The following is a 20,903-nucleotide window of genomic DNA, read 5'->3' on the forward strand; positions in this document are numbered from 1 at the left end:
CACTCCCAAAATGTAGAACAAAGAGATCCTACTAAAACGAGAGTATCAATGAACATGATTGTGGAAAATTGATGCTAGTTTCTGTCGCATGCGGCATTGCGGTACCAAGTACCGATAGCAGCATTTTAGCCACAGACTGTCATGTGCTAGCTGTCTAGTCTGTGTTTTATAAATGTAAAAAAAACATTTATATAAGGAATTGGAAACCTATTCTCATTCTGAGAAGTAAGCATCGTCTTATCCAGGTAGGTCACTGGATATCCTGCGCCGGCTCTGCGCACTGTGTCTCTGGTGCGTCTGCACAGCCCAGTGCGTCTTGTGCCAGCGCCCCGCATTTGCCGGGCGAAAGTAACCATCCAGCCAGGACGGGTTGTGCCGGATCTCCGCTCGAGACCTCCAGTGTGCCTCCCCAGCCCAGTGTATCCGGACTGCCAGATGGTGAAGTGGGATTCATCACTATAGAGAATACGTTTCTACTGCTCCAGAGTCCAATGATGGTGAGCTTTACATCACTCCAGCTTGGCATTCCGCACATTGATCTTAGGCTTGTGTGCGTGCCGATGCTCGGCCATGGAAACCCATTTCATGAAGCTCTCGACGAACAGTTATTGTGCTGACGTTGCTTCCAGTTTAGAACTCAGTAGTGAGTCTTGCAACCGAGTACAGACACTTCAGCACTCGGCAGTCCCGTTCTGTGAGCTTGTGTGGCCTCCCAAACTTGTAACCCCACTTTTGAGAAAATGGCCCTTGAATGTTTTGTTACACCTACTGGAGAGCTGTTCTTTGTCTACACCCATTCAGCATGCCTGTATACAGTTGTCGCATCATGAACATTCTATTGTCATCCGACATCAAACTTGTCGTTATCATTATGAAAAAGTATAAACACAAAAATGGCAGGCTGCATGACATCAGCAGCCTGGTGGTCCAAAATAGCATAACTAGTGTATTTTAACACCAATAAACCCATCTGTTCAAAAATATATTGATATATGTCAATCTAGCAAACCAGGCAACTAAAAGCAACTTTCTAAACAATGCTTTGCTTAATTTCTAGCTTGTTAGCTAGCTAGCTAATGTTAAGTTAGCTGGCTGGCCAGTTCAAATAATGACCATATTATATTACTAACAGCATCAGGAAAATAAACTCACAAATAGATCATTATTTACAGAATAATGCCGAGCTAATTACAGAAAATAGTTTATGGTTGTGAGTGTAACAAATTAAAAGCAGGGCATTCTACCACGGAATGTTTTAACTTGGACACTGTCTTGTTGGCCTAATGTTATATCCAGATTTGACTTTGGTGCAGGTCATGTTGTTCTTTACATTACCGTCTCTGGTAAACACACACTATATCAAATAAAATCTCAGTTTATTTGTCACATAAACAGGATAAAGAAGGTGGAGACGGTACAGTGAAATGATACCTTGCATAGTGGAGTCTTTTGTTTAGACATGTAGTTAACTAGCTAGCTAAACAATGAACCATAATCCCAACTCATAACATTACTACCCTGCATGAATTTATAGGTAGCTAAAGCTAACCAATTAGCTAGGTTCAATGTTAGCTAGCACATGAATGCTCACATGTTCTTGAAGACATTTCTGCCAAAAAATGTATTTAGATTTAAAAAATAATGTGTTCACATGCCTTTCCTGTGAAGTAGTGATGTGCGACATACGCCTAGTTTCCTGAAACGAGTCACATATTATAATTCGAGTTGGATTTAAAAATACATTTAAAAAACTGACTTTGTTGACTCACTGTGTAAGGTGAAGGAAAAAATGACTGAGCACCAATTTTTTTGGTCTCGTCTAGGGCGGCATTTCATCCAGGACCGGGCCTGATCAGCAATGATTAGTCTATATAGTAAGAAAATATTCTGTATCAAATTATACCATGCCAGGTTGGAGAGGATTAGCACATTGTCCATTTGACACAAGATTAGTGAATTAGGCTGTAGGCCTCAGATCCAGAACAACCATGTTGACATAATTGATGAATAGACTAGACACATCCAACCTTTTTTAAAGAAGACCAATTAATTAATTTACTAGCAAGCAATGAAAATGTGCATTTGTATAAAAAATTGTTTTAACTGAAGTGCCATAGCCTATAGTGCTCTACACCCCTGTACATCTAGCAGATTAGCTGTTCCAGCATCAAAGAACACTTTGAAGAGGAGATGCAGAACGTTTAATAGACAGACTTAGTTAGCAAAACAATTGCTTATAATCATTAGTAAACACTCCCGCTATTAGGTCAAGCTTATCTACATGAAAATAAAGTTAATATCTATACATATATATTTTTATCCTAACTTATTTAAATGGTTTTGACAGTTATTTTATTTTCATGACAGTCTTCATCCATAACCGTCATTTACACGGTTATTCAATTACTGTCACGATATACTGTCACGCTGTCACGATCGCTGTCGTCGTGGAAATGACCGGACCAAGGTGCAGCGTGGTGTGCGTAATTTTTTTGTGGTGTGCGTAATTTTTTTTAAACTTTAAATGTCGCCCACAAAACAAGAAACAACATAACGACTGTGAAGCTTACTGGGGCTATAGTGCCACTAACAAAGACAACTACCCACAAAATACAAAAGGAAAAAAGGCTGCCTAAGTATGATTCCCAATCAGAGACAACGATAGACAGCTGATTGAATCCCTGATTGAGAACCATACCCGGCCAAAACATGAATCTGGGATTAATCTGGGTTTGGTGGATTCCAGGAGAACACTACCTGCCCCAGTGCATAGTGCCAACTGCAAAGTTTGGTGGAGGAGGAATAATGGTTTGGGGCTGTTTATTTTGGTTTGGGCTAGGCCCCTTAGTTCCAGTGAAGGAAAATCATAACGTTGCAGCATACAATGACATTCTAGATGATTCTGTGCTTCCAACTTTGTGGAAACAGTTTGGGGAAGGCCCTTTCCTGTTTCAGCATGACAATGCCCCCGTGCACAAAGCGAAGTCCATACAGAAATGGTTTGTCGAGATCAGTGTGGAAGAACTTGACAGGCCTGCACAGAGCCCTGACCTCAACCCCATCAAACACCTTGAGATGAATTGGAATGCCGGCTGCGAGCCAGGCCTAATCGCCCAACATCAGTGCCGACCTCACTAATGCTCTTGTGGCTGAATGGAAGCAAGTCTCCGCAGAAATGTTCCAACATCTAGTGGAAAGCCTTCCCAGAAGAGGGGAGTTTGTTATAACAGAAAAGGGGGGGACCAACTCCATATTAATGCCCATGATTATGTAATGAGATGTTTGACTAGCAAGTGTCCACATACTTTTGGTCATGTCGTGTACGCTGGTAGCTTTGATTGACGGGTGCTTTTTCGTGTGAGTTCGCTTATTCTCTATATAGGCCTATATGTCCATAAATAAAGTTTCATAAAGTAGTCTGTCTGGACTCCATCTTTTTAATAAGAATCAAAACGCTTCTGTCATGATGTAATCTTGAAAAAGGCCTGTTGTCAGTAGCTTAGGCTACATTATTTCTCTCATCATGGCGTGGTCTCTATGAAGAACATATGACAATGCATCGAATGACCACAGCAGCAGGGTCTGTGACGTTATGCAAATATTTTGGGAAAAGTGGGAGAAAACCCATTGGACTTCATTTTAATGGTTTTGTGCATCGGAATGGGACTACTCCGTTAATGTTGTGTCAATACGAAAATGCAACAGATCCTCTCCAACCTGGCATTTCTTAATTTGTATAATGAAATAGCATGATAACAGCAAAGTGCAGTGGCTTGATTCAAATAGGTTTTTATTAAGAAGGATATCCATGTATGTCACTTATGGCCTTAGTTATCTTTGTTTTCTTTATTATTTTGGTTAGGCCAGGGTGTGACATGGGTGATTTATGTGTTTTGTCTTGTCTAGGTTTTTTTTGTAGATTTATGGGGTTGTGTTCAGTTTAGGTGTCTAGGTAAGTCTATGGTTGCCTAGATTGGTTCTCAATCAGAGGCAGGTGTTTATCGTTGTCTCTGATTGGGAACCATATTTAGGCAGCCATATTCTTTGGGTATTTTGTGGGTGATTGTTTCCTGTCTTTGTGTTTACTGCACCAGATAGGGCTGTTTCGGTTTTCACGTTTATTGTTTTGTAGTTTGTTCATGTTTGTTCTTATTATTAAAGAACCATGAACTATAACCACGCTGCGTTTTGGTCCGCCTCTGTGACAATGTAAACAAGTGTACAAACTAACTTGAACGGTTGTGTCGGTGACCGTGTACAATGGCCTGGTCAATTACCGTAACCTCAAATTCCAGTCACAGCCCTACTTGGGGGGTAGAAGCTATTCGCTACAAAGGTAACTCTAAACACATTTTCACTTAGAGCAGCTGGCAAAAATTAATATCCAAGTCAAGAACGCTCACCAGCAGCCAGGGGCACTTACTGCACTGGTAGCCTATTTGTGGGTGCTTTTTCAAAGCCTATGTCAGATACTCCAATGAGTGTAATTGGCTCCAATGAGAGTCATTTACTTAATGTTACTTGAGAAATAATGTTGACATCATTAGAAAGAAGATATTATCCTCTTTTCTACTGTAGTTGTAATTCAAAATGTGTTTATTCTGTTGTTGCTAGCGATATTCATAAAAATATTGTCATATTTGCGGACCCCCTGCAGTACCCCTGCTTTAGACGGCAGTCTGGATGGACCTCTAAATGCCCTGTCTATTCACTGCTATCCCAGTACAATTACACATCGTCCCACCATGCCCTCTCCTTTCTCAGACGCCCGGCATGTCACTTTCTGATATGGAGGACTTTACAACGTTGAAGGTCGGTTCGTCTATACACTTAACCTCATTTCCCCATGCTGCTCACTCTCTCCCAGAAGAGAGCCTTTTGATTGGTGTCCATTTGGAAAAAAAGAGCTTTGAGCAGGGGGGAGAGGAATCAGAGCTGACTCGCATAGCCTCGCCAGGGCCTGAGAAAAGAGCTTTGAGCAGGGGGGAGAGGAATCAGAGCTGCCTCGCATAGCCTCGCCAGGGCCTGAGAAAAGAGCTTTGTGAAGCGCCATTCCTGACTGCAGTCAGCTATAATGGTTTTCAATTAACCAGGGGATAAGAGTGTGAACTAATCTGGCCCAGCACAGGAGAGCCTGTCATGCAATATTCATGTACACAAACTAATGAAAGCCCAGATTAGCCTACATATTTACATGGGGTCGGCTCTGTGCCGACAGTCTGTCCAACATGAAAGGAATCAGCCGCTGAGGAGAGGGATGGAGGGACTGAAAGAGAGAGATAGAAGAGAGGAAAGAGGGCAAAGAGAGAAAGAGGGGGAGACAGAGTGAGAGAAGAGAGAAATACTGTAGCGAGGGAAGAAAAATATTTAGAGTGAGAAAGAGGGGAGTGAGGGGAGGGACTGAGGGAGAGACAAAATGAGAGGGTGAAAGTGGCCTTAAAAAGACATCGAGAAAGGAGGGGGCAAATGAGATCACAGGATAAGGAGAAGAAAAGAAAAGGAGGCATGACTCCTCAAAAGGGATTACAGATCATCTGCATTTTACCTTTTCATCCCCTGCTATCATTATACTCTCTAAAAGTGGTTACTACCCCTCTTCTCAAAACCACAGCAATCTGATGGAGTGATCTTGGCAAATTGGGCTGCTGAGAAGAGGGTGCAGTCATTTCTTCCAGGGGAGGGGTTGTAGACAGAGAGAGCGGTGTCTAAGATGGGACAGAGATATAACAGTAATTGTCTGATACGCTGGGGAGCTCTTGCCTGGAGTCCCCCAGAAAGTGTTAAGGGGTGAAAATGGGGAGGGGTTCCAAGCGTAAAGGCACCATCTCATCAAGACTGTAGCAACAACGAAACACTTTGTGATAATCATACAAAGCCCTTTATGTCTACATTATGTGTATGTATCAAAATTATGTCAGATATTCATCCTTAATCCGTAGTTAAGAATCAAATATTTAAGACTTCAAAGCTGGATTAATGTGAGGCTGGGCATACCAATTCCACACGAGGTGACTTTTTATGAAGCATTACCATGTGTATGTCAAACAGGTGGGTTTAGTTTGAAAATATCCTTTGCCATTTTTTGTAGAGGTCTCAGAATTAATTTTATGCCCCATGGATATCTAATGTTATGCTTTTACGGACTTACACATTCTCGAAATAATGGAAAAGTCCTCATATTTTTTCATTGGAAACAACTAGGCATGCTGAGCTGTAAAATGTGTCTTGTTAGCTGTCTGTTAGCCTGTTCTATTTCATTATCATGGTCCAAGGTTCTCCTGTGCTTGCTTTGATGTGCTAATGGTGAAATGCAGCACTATGTACGAGGACGCCAACATTGAATCATTTGGAAATAGAAATTACTAAAAGTTTTTTTGTTTCAAGGACTCGGAACTAGATCGGAGCAGGCTAATGAATTCAATATTCGATCAATGTGCTGGGCTGGCAGGTTCTTCCTCCTCCATCGCTGAATGTGAGAACATTTTGAAGTAAAATGTGAGAAATGTGCAGATTCACAGCTGAAGGGTGTATCTTCCTCAGAGACAGAGGGAGAAGGAGAGCAGGACAGACATAGAGAGGTAGAGTGGGAGAGATGAGAGGCAGGGAGGGAATAAGACAGGAAGATTTGAGAGACGGGCCGCCAGGGCGGAAGTGTTGATCTGAGGGCCATCGCCAAAGGCAGACAGAAATGCTTGAATTGCATTTTCTGCCTCTAACTGGTGTTTAATCGAGAGACAGATAGGGGTTGAAGTGGGCAACTTGATCTCCTCCAATAACTTACAATGACAAGAGCTGCTCTGATATTCAACAACCTGAAACTAAAGGGTTTTGTCAGCAAAAAGAAATCTGCACTTTACAAGTGTGAGAGAGGTCTGTGAAAGAAAAAAGTTGTTTGAGGAAAGTTGACATAACAAAAGATAGAGAGTGCAGCCTGATAGAGAGAGCAGAAGAGGTAGGCCCGTACCATCTGTTCACCATTATGTCTGGGATCCCTTGTTGAAATGCTGCAGAACCCAACATTTACTTGCATATTGCCATATCTCTGTTTTACTCTGTGTATGTAATCATGATGCTGCCTTCACTTTCACTTTACTGAAAACACAATGAGACCAGTGTTCCAAACATGAACGCCACAACTTTGCATGTCCATGCATTTTAGATGAATTTATGGTACGAACGCTAGAAAGATTTAGACACTAAAAAAAAGGAGGTCAAGGGGCACTGTGCATAGCTAAACTCTGAGAGGCATAACAGGGACGCTGAATCTACTAGAGCACGTATTCATACTGTCCCCAACAGACACCAGTCTACAGTGTGGTGGCAGGTCCAGGGCAGTCTTGGGTAGAGACAGGGTTCAGCAGAACAACTGAGACAAAGGCTCAGACTCACTTGATGCCCTAATCACTTTGATATCCACATGTGTTAGCTCCTCAGTAAAGCTTGAGGAGTAGGGTTGGAGGAGGGTGGGGACCCCCCTTCCTCCCTGGGGACCAGTTACATTTTCATTTGATAGGAACTGGAAAACCAGCATCTGTAATTAGATTACAAGTAGATGGATGAAAAGGGGGGGGGGGAATCAAGTCAATTAACTCAAACGATATTCTAATCAGGTTTCATAATCCCCCCCCCTCTCAGCTCTCTGAAACAACCTCCAATCTGGATCCTCTCACAAATCCCCGGGGCTCACTATCATACCAACCAAGAGAAGCTGGGCACTCAAATAAGATAATTTGCCGCTAATTTCCCAAACAGGAAAGCACTTAAGACATGCATTGACTGAGAGGAGTAAGTGGGCGCATCCATAGCTAATGAGCAAAGCGGAACATACGGAATACGCACAGCGATGAAAGGCGGAAAAAATACATTTTGAGAAGTGAGAGGCAGTTGCTCTGCCGAGGCCAGGAGGCAGCTTCCATCAGCACAGAAAATGAGGACACGGAATTGAAAGAGTATTTTTTCCGGACGTGGGGAAACACTCCTCTGATAACAGACAAAGATGCTGCTCTGAACCAGTGTCATCTGCCACGCGCCAGTCTACGCTATCTGCCAACCTGTCTGTCTGGCACACACTGGTTCGGAAGGCAGACTCCCTACAGCAAAGTGACATGTGGGGGAAGGGAGTGGAGGGGGGCTTGGTAGGTCAGTATCACACTCTGTATGTGACACTGACCAATTGCTTTACTGGCAGCATATTTGTCTTGTAGACGCTGTTTTTGTTGGCGCTACTGAAGTAGAAAAATGATTCCAACCTTGTTCCGTAACAGAGCCACTCAGACATCACACAGACAATTCAATCAACCATCCATTATATTTGTCTCTTACTTTGATTGGAAATCCATTTCAAATGTCAAGTCATTTTCCATTTCTCACACTGCATGAATGAATCAGAAAGTGACAATCTTTCAATCAAACAGAGCCAGAGATTACATGTCAGACTGGTGAATATTTCCCAGGCAGACCACGACGCTGAGTGATAGGATCGGACAGCAGCTGCTATACACTATCAGTTATGAAGAACAGGGATGGGTAAAGGTAGTGCTGAGCAATTAACCACATTTTAACCGGGCTCTTATTAATTGCTTTATTCTGAGTTGTTAGAGAATGGAATGTTTTCAAAGTTTTGGCAATTGAATGTTCTCAATATTTGGCTTTGTAATTTCAATGAAAATGCCCATACTTCATAATGCATTTAAACGTATAAAAGTTTTAAAAAGTATTTTTTATGAACTGAAACCGAACAGATTTTAAAAATCATTAATCGCTCAGCACTAGGTAAAGGTCATGCAGGGGCTTGATGTTGTGATGTGTGTAAGGATATTCGAGTAATTCACTCTTTGTTTCAGCATTTGATGCCACAATCCTCTCAAAAGGGTGAGACAAGAACTACAGTTTCCTGGCGTAGTCTACATGGCTCTGGCTGCTGATACAGACTCCGACTGAACACACGCCCAATCATTTGATTAGCAGTGCTATCACAGAGACAGACACCAGCCAGTTACCAAATTAAGCTGGGTTCCAAAGCCGCCCCCCCCCCCCCCCCCCCCCCCCCCCCCCCCACACACACACACACACACACACACACACACACACACACACACAAAAAAGTAGCAACAAGTAGGATTAGCAGCTCAAACAAGGTTCCCCTTGGACTAGGAGGACATTGGCTCATGCAGCACTGGTTTGATTTTAAAGCATTTGCTCCACCTCTACTTTTACCTCAAAAACAAGCTGTGGGGAGCTTTCCTCTCATCTAAAAAACAAACCTAGCCTGCTAGTTGAGTCTGTGGAGAGCTATAGCCAAGGACATTCCCCAGACTATGCTGTGTCACCGTCACCGTCGTCACTGCAGCCCTCCTCTCAGGCAGCGCTGCCACCGTCGTCACCGTCGTCACTGCAGCCCTTCTCTCAGGCAGCGCTGCCACCGTCGTCACCGTCGTCACTGCAGCCCTCCTCTCAGGCAGCGCTGCCACCGTCGTCACCGTCGTCACTGCAGCCCTCCTCTCAGGCAGCGCTGCCACCGTCGTCACCGTCGTCACTGCAGCCCTCCTCTCAGGCAGCGCTGCCACCGTCGTCACTGCAGCCCTCCTCTCAGGCAGCGCTGCCACCGTCGTCACCGTCGTCACTGCAGCCCTCCTCTCAGGCAGCGCTGCCACCGTCGTCACTGCAGCCCTCCTCTCAGGCAGCGCTGCCACCGTCGTCACCGTCGTCACTGCAGCCCTCCTCTCAGGCAGCGCTGCCACCGTCGTCACCGTCGTCACTGCAGCCCTCCTCTCAGGCAGCGCTGCCACCGTCGTCACCGTCGTCACTGCAGCCCTCCTCTCAGGCAGCGCTGCCACCGTCGTCACCGTCGTCACTGCAGCCCTCCTCTCAGGCAGCGCTGCCACCGTCGTCACTGCAGCCCTCCTCTCAGGCTGCACTGCCTGAAGCGCTTCTCTCTAAGCCCGACAGACAGGCAGACGGACAGGCAAAGGGAGGAGGGCTCTGGGAAATGGATTAATTGGCTGGAATCTCATCAGCTCCAGTAAACTACAGTCAGTGCCTTTCTATTTAAAAAGTAATGTGTTCATACAGTAAGCTACCGTATGACAGGAGAAGGTTTTATAGTCACTTCAATTAACGTCACTATTTTTCTGGAGGCTTGACGGCAGTGGTTATGTAAGGTCCAGATCAGTTTCCTCTCTGGGAGCCAGAGGTACCAGGTGGACAGGCCCATCTGGGCCATGCAGCCAGGGAGGGAGGGACAGCCCGGGAGGGACAGCTGGTGCCAGTCGGGGCCCGTTGGCCACAGGTGCAGCCGTGCACGGTGACAACTCCACAGACTGAGACACTGATTAACAACATACCATACAGTACCTCAAAGAGCTGGGAATGCCAGTCAGCATTGTTCTGTAAAGATTCTAATGTCCCCTGGGCGCTGTTGTAAAACTGCACTGGCAAACAGAAGGAAAGGCCTCAGCCCATCAGAGTATCAGTTTCACACCAACCTCATAAATCACAGTCACCATCAGGGTCTGGACCTCTGACCCTCTTCCTTATTACTGACATCATCTCCCAGTGTCACAGCTTCATACACCAACTTCATTAAGCCTTCCTTTAACATGAATTCAACGGTCTGTTAGTGGGATGTCCCAGAGACCAGGGCTTCTCCCATAGAGAGTTACCTGATGCTTTAGACAGACACTACAGCAGTACTGTGTGTGTAGCCGTGTAAAATTAAAGCATGTATACACACCACCACTCTTTCATTCACCACCCTCTCCAACATACTGCCACGGCTTTGTTCATATTTAGACGATGGAGGGGGGGCTACATTACCCTCCCAAGTGTTAATCGTGTGAGTAATTTCACACCTGAAGTGTTACACCAACCGTTGTGAGCCAAGTTACGCTCTTTTGTTCCACACAGTAATTATGTCTCATTTTAACAGCATCAATTGGTGCAGCTTGAGAGAGTAGAGACACCACACTTTTTATTGTGGAGACAGGGTAGAGATAGTGGTGCTAAACATGTTCAGTTCAGGATGATTTCAGAGTGGATCATCCAGACAGGTGGCAGGGGGATGAGTCGCCCCAAAACCTTTTACACTGCTATTAATGCAGCCATAACTAAAGCGATAGAAGACAGTCCCACCACAGAATAGACATTCCATATTGTCTGGCTGACTGTCAGAGTGACTGCAGAAGATCTGTGAGTGAGTGAGTAGCTTTCAACTTGCTATATTTAGCCTCCCAAAGCGGGTGGGTCCAATGCTTGAGATTCCACAGAGGTAATTGGAGCCCTCTCCAGACTAGAGAACAATATTTGCTCTAATATGACCTTAGAGCCTTGAGTGAGAGGAATATATATCTAATGAGATGAGTGGAGGACATTGTTGTCCTTGATAGATTATATTGTGTACATTGTTCTACTCCATCATTGCCCAGATTCAGGACACAATCAGCCACAGCACACACAGCATGTACACACACACACACACACACACACACATTTGTCATACATGAACATGTAGACATGAGAATGGAAATTTGTGAATTAACATATTCAGCCATCATATATATATGAATGTGATGGCTGAATATGTTAATTCACAAATTTCCATTCTCATGTCTACATGTTCATATGGCAAAGCAATTCACTGCAGTTCTGAACGGTGGCGAAGAAATGAAGGTGGTATGCACATCTATGAATGCGTGTTGCAATGATATTAAAATCAATAAAAACAGCAACGATGACATAAAAATGCCCTAAATAACCAGGAAGGGATGCTAAAGAAGAGGAGAAACAAGTCAATTGGCTGTCAAAGCATCCTCCAGGGAGAGGGAGAGGAGGCAGAGAGGAGAAAGACAGCACAGCAGTATAAGTAGGTAATAGAACATTGAGTTAAATATATAATGAGGGATGAGCTCATTAGACATTGTGGAGTGAGTAGATGTGCAGAGGGGGTGTTGTGTTGTATCTCTCATTAGTGTGTCTCTGATTTCCTTTGTCTCCACCTGTCTGTCTGCCTTGTTAAGAGCCCCGGGATAAAGTCTCTTCTCTACCTCAGAAGAGGAGCTGGGAGAGAACGTATCTTCTGCAACGGAATGTCAGTTCTACATTAGGCCCACATATCTCAACGAATATAAACATATGCCTAACATGATCCTATATAAAGCCCATAGAAATAAAGGTGAGCCCACGGGGTAGGGAACAGGAGCTAAACCGAGCCCTGAGAGATGGTGATGGGAAACCTCGGTGGACTTGGGTCAGTACATTTCTCCTCCTTCCAACTGCTTTTACGGCCAGCAGTAAAATCCCTCCCTGGCTGCCCTCAGCAGGTTCAGCATGGCAGAGGAGAGGAGAGGAGGAGGGCCAGCTAGGTGAGAGTGACGCTGAGGGAAACTAAAACAATCTGCTCAGAGCTCTGCTGCTTCTCTGACCCCTGGAGGAACAATCTGCTGAAACCATCTGGGTCTCTGTCATGCTACCTCTCTCTCTTTCTCTCTCCTCACAGGGTCAAACTAATCAAATTCATATCATCTTCTAAAATCTTTAAGTCACAGGTCAAATGCATGGCCTCTCCCACTTCTGGATGGAGGAGGGCTTAACCGTGTCAATCTGTTGAGTGTCTTTCTGGGTGTAAAGTGGTCAAGAGGACTGAAGGCTACAGTCATTCTACAGAGAGACTGACCTTCCCCATCCTGGAGTCCCCCAAAGAGAAGCTGCCAGGCCACCATGGTCCCTCCTCAGACTGGCTCTATAAGGAATGAAACAGCAGCAGGCCACAAAGGCTCTGGCTAAGCCCTGGACACACTCCTGGAAAATTGCCATCTCTGAGGGGATGGAATTAGTGGGATTTAGGGGCGTATATGTGAGGCAGGGTGGTATTAGCGGCTCTCCAACCCATCTCTCTGCTGACCAGATCACAGGCCTTTAAAACACACAAGTCTTGCATTTCTGTCACAGCACCAGGCATAGGTCTGAGCCTAGACGGAGACACCGACAACTGCAACGTCTTCAGTCTGGGCTGGTACGGAGCCAGGGAGCCATTCCATAGCGGAGTTATAGGGGAATGTACATAATGGGTTTTTGGCCACTGAGTTGATAGTAAATGTTGTGAAACAGAAAAAGGAATGCATGTTTTTCATTCTATGCGCAGGGAAACGCATTGAGGATAAATGGATGTGTCTCTTGGACTGTAGATAGCACTCAATCATGGCCTGATTTTCCTACAGCCTATGAAATACTGCTGCTCTGTATGTTAGCGGCATACTTGCACATAGTGGAGGGGCTTAACCACTAAATATACTGGGGATGGGGCCCACAATATGATTTTTCCACCTCATAGCATGGGGAAACTTGCTCCAATTGAACCGGCGATATTACCTGTAGAACCACCCAGTGGCAGGCACCTCCAGGACCCACAACGCACCAGACCACACCCCTGGAACAATGACCTCAATAAACCCAAACACACACCCAATGACACCAACCCAGAGCACAGGGGTTAAAGAAACACAGCATGTGTTGAGTTGGCTCTCTGAGGCTTGGAGAAAAACACCCATGTATCATTTTACACATATATCAATCTGTCCGTTCACCTCTAGATAGCTTTCTGGTTATCCATCTGCACAAACATTGATTCTCGGTGTGCAGGTCACAGGAATGAGGATTAATGACAATAGAATGGCACAGTCACCATTGTTCCTATTGTTACTCTTATTTTGACAATGGTCTCCCTCCCCAGTGTGCCAGGCCAGGCTGACATAAGCCTACAGCTCATGAGTACTGCAGACCACTGCGTCACAATAAGAGCAAGGGAGGCCTTGCACTCCGGGAAGCTCCATCGCCTCTCTCCTCCATCTCTGTCCTCCGGTCCCCAGATGGGGAGGGGGTGGGATTAGCAGAGCAAGGAGAGCACATAAATTTCAGCTGCTGGTGCTGAGTTGTTTGCTGTCCTTTCGCTCTCTCCATCCCTCCCCTCCCTCCCTGGTCTCGTCCTGCCTCCCTCCTTCCCCCAGAGGATGGGCCGCGAGGGCTGAGATAGCCATGCTGCGGCCGCTTCCCGTTCCGCTAGGCATGCTGGGTCTTAAATACTGCGCAGCATCAGGAACAGCAGGTGCTATCACTCCCTATCATTAATTATCCCTGCCGCTTCACTCTGGGGCCCTCTCCTTCTCTCACTCCTCAACTCCAAATATTTATCTCCTGTACAATCTCTCTTATTCCATTCCCACACTCTACCTCCTTTTTCTCACTTTCTCTTATTCAATTCATCTCCAATTCTATCAATGTCTACAGCTCTACAGTAATGCCATCTCCTCTCCTCCTCTACATCTTCCAGATCTCTGCTTATATCTCCAGCTCTATCCATCTCCTTTTCCATCTCGCATTCATTTGCATCTTGCATTCATTCGCATTCATTTGTTCCCTGATGTGTCTCAATCTCTGTCCAACGTTCTCCTAACTTCTCCCAGCCTGCTGACAATCAACAGGCAGGTTTCTCTTGTTTCCCTGCTCCCTCCCTCCTCTCCCCCTCAGATGCGCGTCTTCCAGCCTCTCCTCACATTCTGATGGCTTTTCCTCTGCCGTAAATCTATTCCAAACTGCCGGCCTGCTGCTGCTGCCAGCCAGGAGAAGTCACAGGGAAATAATGCTGAATCAAAAGAAAAACACAGAATAAGAAACTCCCCCCCAAGTCAAAATGTGGCGAACTAGGTCAGAGATGAAGGAGTGACCCTGGAGATGATAAGGGCTTAGGCCACAACTAGACTCCCCTCACATACTGTAAACAGAGACATAAGGCTCTGCCATACGGCTGTGTCTTAGTCAGACACAGGTGAATGTGCTTTAAGTCAACTGAGAGAGCCCCAGAGGAACCGCTGGCATGACCACAAAAACAAACAGTGACTTCCCCATCCTTGGGTTCAGGCTGCCATAAACTTGGCTGTGAACTACAAACGTGCAAACCAGTTCTGTAAACTGAGACCAGCTAGAGGCATGGTAACAGGATGTCAGGCCTTTCCACACAGACAGATAGCGGAGGGTGATAATGACACATGGAGAAGTGGAGACGACTAGCTGAGGGGTTACAGGTGGGGGGGGGGGTCCGTTCTGAGCTGCACACGTACAAATAGAAAAAACAATACTCACAATGCTTTTACCTTCTCTGCGCTGCATTCTGTGTGAGGATACCGCCTGCGGTCTACTTCTTTATTCAGTTGTGCCGCGGTTGGAGGTACAATGTCAGCTCTAGCCTGATTCATTGAATTAGCCTCTTCACAGAACAGGTGCTGTCTGTGTTTCTACACGCTTGTCCTCGACCGGCAGCATGGCCACCACCACGGACTGCAGGCTCAACACCTCAGACCTTCAGTGTTCCTTATAGCATCGCCCACTGCTGGGGTAATACCAATGGCCCAGCTCTACAGGACTACAGTCATTCTGGGAGGACAGTGTGTCTGGATTAGCTGGCTTGTTAGGAGCAGTGACTGGACTAATGGTCAGATCTAGAGAGTTGATGGCTCAAATCCCCACTGTGCATTTGGCAGTTAAGCCTGTGAACAAAGCTATCTGCTAAGCGAAGATGGATTATTATTGAACAGGCAGGCTTATCTTGACTATGTCTGAACCTTGAGTAGGAGCCCCCCCCCCCAGTTCCGTGTTTCCTACTCTGTTTAATTACAAAAGTGTAATAGAGCCTGCTCTCTAATCGGTTCAGGTGTTCTGTGCATTCAAACGGCAGAGAGGAGCAGCAAGGTAGCCTATCCTACCAATCCACTGGAAAACCTGGAATTTTCACCTTTTCCATCCTTTTGGATAGATGCTATCAGGGGCCAACAGCAAGGGAATCTCTCTCCAACTCTCTCTCCCTCCAACATCACTGAGCAGATATGGACTTTTTAACTTATTAGTGTAATCCATTATGAGGAGGTAGGGCAGACACTTGGCCTGAGTCGATATGATCCTCCTATGCTTTCCTATTGATCTCCATCAAACTACAAGTGGAGCAACACGACTGATTGAAAAACAGACACATTATAAGTGAGAGCGGGAATACTGAACTGAAGGACCTTCTCAGCCATTGCTGTGTCTGTGTGTGTCTGTGAGTGGTTTAGAAAAGAAAGTAGTCTCCAGAAACCACGGGAGAGGAACACAATGGCTGTATCTTTGCCTCCATTGTTCTTCCTGACTGCCTTGTGCAATGCCTCAATGCCTAGGACAGAGCGCACAGTCAGGAGATGTCTTTGGTGCTATACCAGAGGACAGGATGAAGGGACAATGTCACACACATGCCCAAACAGTGTGTGAAAAGACACCTGAATGTTTTTAATGTGCAGTCAGCATTATATGACAGTCTCTATGGGTGTGCCACAGGGTTCAATTCTCGGGCAGACTCTCTTTCTATATACATCAATGATGCTGGTGATTCTCTGGTCCACCTCTACGCAGACGACACCATTCGGTATACTTCTGGCCCCTCCTTGGACACTGTGTTAACTAACCTCCAGACGAGCTTCAATGCCATACAACTCTCCTTCCGTGGCCTCCAACTGCTCTTAAATGCAAGTAAAACTAAATGCATGCTATTCAATCGATCACTGCCCGCACCTGCATCACTACTCTGGACGGCTCGGACTTAGAATATATGGACAACTACCTGGGTGTCTGGTTAGACTGTAAACTCTACTTCCAGACTCACATTAAGTTATCTCCAATCCAAAATTAAATCTAGAATTGGCTTCCTATATCGCAACAAAGCATCCTTCACTCATGCTGCCAAACATACCCTCGTAAAACTGACCATCCTACCGATCCTCAACAACTGATGTCATCTATAAAATAGCCTCCAACACTCTATTCAACAAACTGGATGCAGTCTATCACAGTGCCATCCGTTTTGTCACCAAAGCCCCATATACTACCCACCATTGCGACCTGTACGCTCTCGTTGGTTGGCCCTCGCTTTATACTCGTCGCCAAACCCACTGGCTCCAGGTCATCTACAAGACCCTGCTAGGTAAAGCCCCGCCTTATCTCAGCTCACTGGTCACCATAGCAGCACCCACTCGTAGCACTCGCTCCAGCAGGTATATCTCACTGGTCACCCCCAAAGCCAATTCCTCCTTTGGTCTTCTTTCCTTCCAGTTCTCTGCTGCCCATGACTGGAACGAATTGCAAAAATCTCTGAAGCTGGAGACTCACATCTCCCTCACTAGCTTTAAGCACCAGCTGGCAGAGCAGCTCACAGATCCCTGCACCTGTACATAGCCCATCTATCTACCTACCTCATCCCCATACTGGTATTTATTTATTTATTTTGCTCCTTTGCACCCCAGTATCTCAACCTGCACATTCATCTTCTGCCGATCTACCATTCCAGTGTTTAATTGCTATATTGTAATTACTATTGTAATATTATAATTACTTCGCCACCATGGCCTATTTATTTCCTTAACTTACATCATTGTATATAGACTTTTTGTTTTCTTTTGTGCTACTGTATTATTGACTGTATGTTTTGTTTATTCCATGTGTAACTCTGTGTTGTTGTATGTGTCGAATTGCTACGCTTGATCTTGGCCAGGTCGCAGTTGCAAATGAGAACTTGTTCTCAACTAGCCTACCTGGTTAAATAAAGGTGTAATAAAATAAATAAAATAAAATGTGTAGGTCGTTTCGCGTGGAAAGTGAGTTAGTAAGTTAGTGCGTGTATGTGTGTGTGTGCATGCGTGTGTGTGTGTGTGTGCATGCGTGTGTGTGCGTGAGCTATTGATGTGCAAAATAGCATTGCATTTAAATGACTCAATACACTTCAAACATGTAATAACCTTTGTTCATTGTTGTGAGGCACCACACTTGAAATCCAGTTTATTCAGCCTTTAACAACATGTAGGCCTTAATTGAATCAATAACTTCAATGGAAATGAATGACAACATTCTCCCTTATGGTCTTTTAAGGTTGAGCAACTTTGCTGCAGTGTGACTGGGTTTGGATTCCAGCTGTGAGTAAAGGCTTTTAATCCTCAGAGGGGGGTCTCGTGGATGATTCTGGCAGAGCTGCAGCGCAGCTGCTGGAATGATTCATGACATGCACCGGTCTTTTCTTTACTGTGGTAATCATTCTATAATAAGAACCTTTATTTTACATTTCTCTTTTCATCATCAGCAAATTATTCAGGATCAAAAGTATTCTCATTAATTACTATCCCCATTACATGATTCAGAACAAACGACTGATAAAGCCGAATTTGAGCAATGAGCAGATAGAGCAAGTTTGCCGACACTGTGGGTATGTCTCAGTAGTCTGAATTGGCTTCCTCTCCTCATGTCCTTTCATCCATCTCCTTATCTCCTTTCATCCATCTCCAATCCCTCACCTTTGCTGATCTAAAATTAGGGATATGAGTAAGACATATCAACGTTGTTTCTTTCCGTAGGTCAAATCTTAAGGGTCAGTTGGCATAAACAAAATTAGATTAGGGAAGATAACTTTGACTATCGAGATGCAACACATTCTGGGAGTATGTCATTTCTCATATCAATAGACAAGTGCCACCTAGTGGGAAGAAAGCGTAATATCTGCTGCACCTTTGCCCATGAGAGGTTTCGTGCTTTTCAGATGATGCATGTAAGCCTATATTTTTCCATGTGGTAATACTTGAACGTTTCTCAAGGAAAACAATAGAAGAGAGTTTAGAGGAAAATAGTATAGTTTCCTCCAAAAGAAGGGATTAATTGTTGCTGGCTTAACTTTAAACATCATTTATTATATAGGCTGTTATGTTTTTGTCGACTATCTATAATCTCAATTTCACAGTTAGATGGGATGACTCACAGCTATCTGCAAATCCTACACAAAATGCCTTAATTATCCCTCAGTGATGTCCCTGACTTGTCAATTCGTAAAGAAGGCCACTAAAGGGTCCTGGTTGCAAACTGTTGGTTTCTACACAAATCGATGGCAGTAGCATAAAGGATATACATACAAGGAGATTGTACTTACATTTCTCAAGGGCAATGAATGCGCAATGTTATGGGATGTCTATATCACCTTTAAGACTATTTGCCTTCCTATTTCTGGCTGAAACTGGGCTATACATTTATGTCAAATAACCTACACATTTTCAACGGAAATAGAGTACAGCACTAAAAGGATGTTTAATTCATTTTATGGACAATTACATGTCATTCGATTGAACCGTTTGACACGCACCGTCACTCATCTCCAGACTGTTTTCAAGTTCATTTTATTCACCCGAGCATAATTTTTCACATTCGCTCCCACTCACGAGTCGTGTCCAGCAAAAGGATATGCAGGTTTGTGAAAACTGCAATTTCTTAATTATTATCAATAACCTAATGAAACAAAGGTCACTGTTGAATCAGCAAACATGAGCCCAGAAATTAATACAAGTGCCTATCCAAAAGGAACAATTAAAATAGAAACATTGACTGGCCCTATAGCCTATCTTGTGGCCATAAAGTAGTAGGCTACAATACTGGGACAAAATAAAAATGCATATATTGCTTTTTGGCCAAAACGACAAGCCGTGTACACAGTACGTGTAACCTAACCAACCTATCATCATAAAACCGAGTCCCCGGTAAACTTGGAAAGAATGTACCGGTGAGATTATTAATTACCTACAAGTATATTACAGAAAACTAAAACATATCAGTTTCACTCACCTTCTTCCGGGGCTGCCATTTCATCATATTTGTAAACCAAAAATGTACAGCATCAAGATATTATATAAGAGGAAAATTGAGATTCAAGGGAATTCCAAGAGCAAGTCATGCTGCTTCTTGACTTCCTTCAATTTTGCAGCATATTTTCTCCAAGAAGCGGCGCATGATAGGCGATGCACGGTTCTACGTCAAGTGGGGAGAGATGGAACGCGATAGCACCTCTTAATTCAACTAATTGGATGGAGGAGAATATTTTTGACTAAAACATCTGAATGTCCCGGTTTTCAGTTCAACCGTTTTGGATAAATAAGACTATGGGCCACGGAGTGTAAAATCCAAACTACAAATCCGAGATGAGCCACCCCTTCTTGTACAGTCCTGTCGGTAGATCGCTCCGCTGGCAGTCTTATAGCAGGGTTTTCGAAGACCTATCCAGTTACTTTGTCTGCGGGACTATGTGGAAATTCATTCTTCAACTTTTTTGTCAACCTCCACGTCGTTCGTGCATTACAAAACCATTAGTCCGACAGCAAAAATGAACACAAGTCCAACGTTGTGTGCTTATCCCACCGAAATACGGGTATTTCCAAAACCTTTTCAAAACACAGAAACATTTGACAACTCTTGTTAATTCCTTATCTAACGGTAAAAAATTTGGCATCAAATGTCTAGCAAATGTCAGTGCCAAAAACAGATCTCTACCGCGAACGTGCTACATACACAGCGCAAAAGAAACAGTCGCGGGAGGAGAGGGGGCAGAAACAAATCCCTGGAATTTCTATGCGAGGAGCTGTAAGGATATCCTGCAACAGCAACAAACTGGACGACACAACTATAATGACTCCTTTCCCTGCTCCTTAGCGCTCGGGATTTGCAGCGCTCAGAGCTGGAACCGAGCAGCACAGGCACGAGCCGGCGCGGTCATACTCTAACCATGGCGCGCGCGACGGATATAAAGCGGATGTGGCCAGAGAAAAGAGTCCAGACAGAGCTGAGCCAACACTGCACTAACACAAGGGCCCCCAGGAAGGTATGGCACAACTATAAAGGCACTGCAACAGTGGAGGAGTAGAACTTGCGCAATACTATGTGAAAGTGAAAACACTTAAACGTCATCCTTGCCACAACACCAACAGCTTTATTTTACTGTATACAAAAAGCATACAGACACATTCATTCACATATCAATCAACTCTTATTTGCTGGTGTGCTGCACAAAGAGGTAGGCCCAT

The 20,903-nt window shown here is 44.6% G+C and overlaps 1 protein-coding gene across 3 annotated transcripts in view; it reads right to left on the minus strand.

Annotated features, from left to right (window-relative positions):
• LOC110535069 (tetratricopeptide repeat protein 28) overlaps nt 1-20,903 on the minus strand; it is a 328,541-nt gene that overhangs the window by 201,355 nt on the left and 106,283 nt on the right. The window contains exon 1 of one of the 3 annotated variants that reach the window (XM_036935887.1): nt 19,672-20,518. The exons of the other annotated variants lie outside the window; for them this stretch is intronic. Within the exon in view, the coding sequence (XP_036791782.1) occupies nt 19,672-19,698 (27 nt within the window). The 5' untranslated portion in view covers nt 19,699-20,518. Of the gene's footprint in view, nt 1-19,671; nt 20,519-20,903 lie in introns of those variants that run through there. 3 annotated transcript variants of the gene reach the window in all.

This window comes from Oncorhynchus mykiss, chromosome 11, assembly GCF_013265735.2.
Source record: "Oncorhynchus mykiss isolate Arlee chromosome 11, USDA_OmykA_1.1, whole genome shotgun sequence".
In the NCBI taxonomy this organism is placed as follows: Eukaryota; Metazoa; Chordata; class Actinopteri; order Salmoniformes; family Salmonidae; genus Oncorhynchus; species Oncorhynchus mykiss.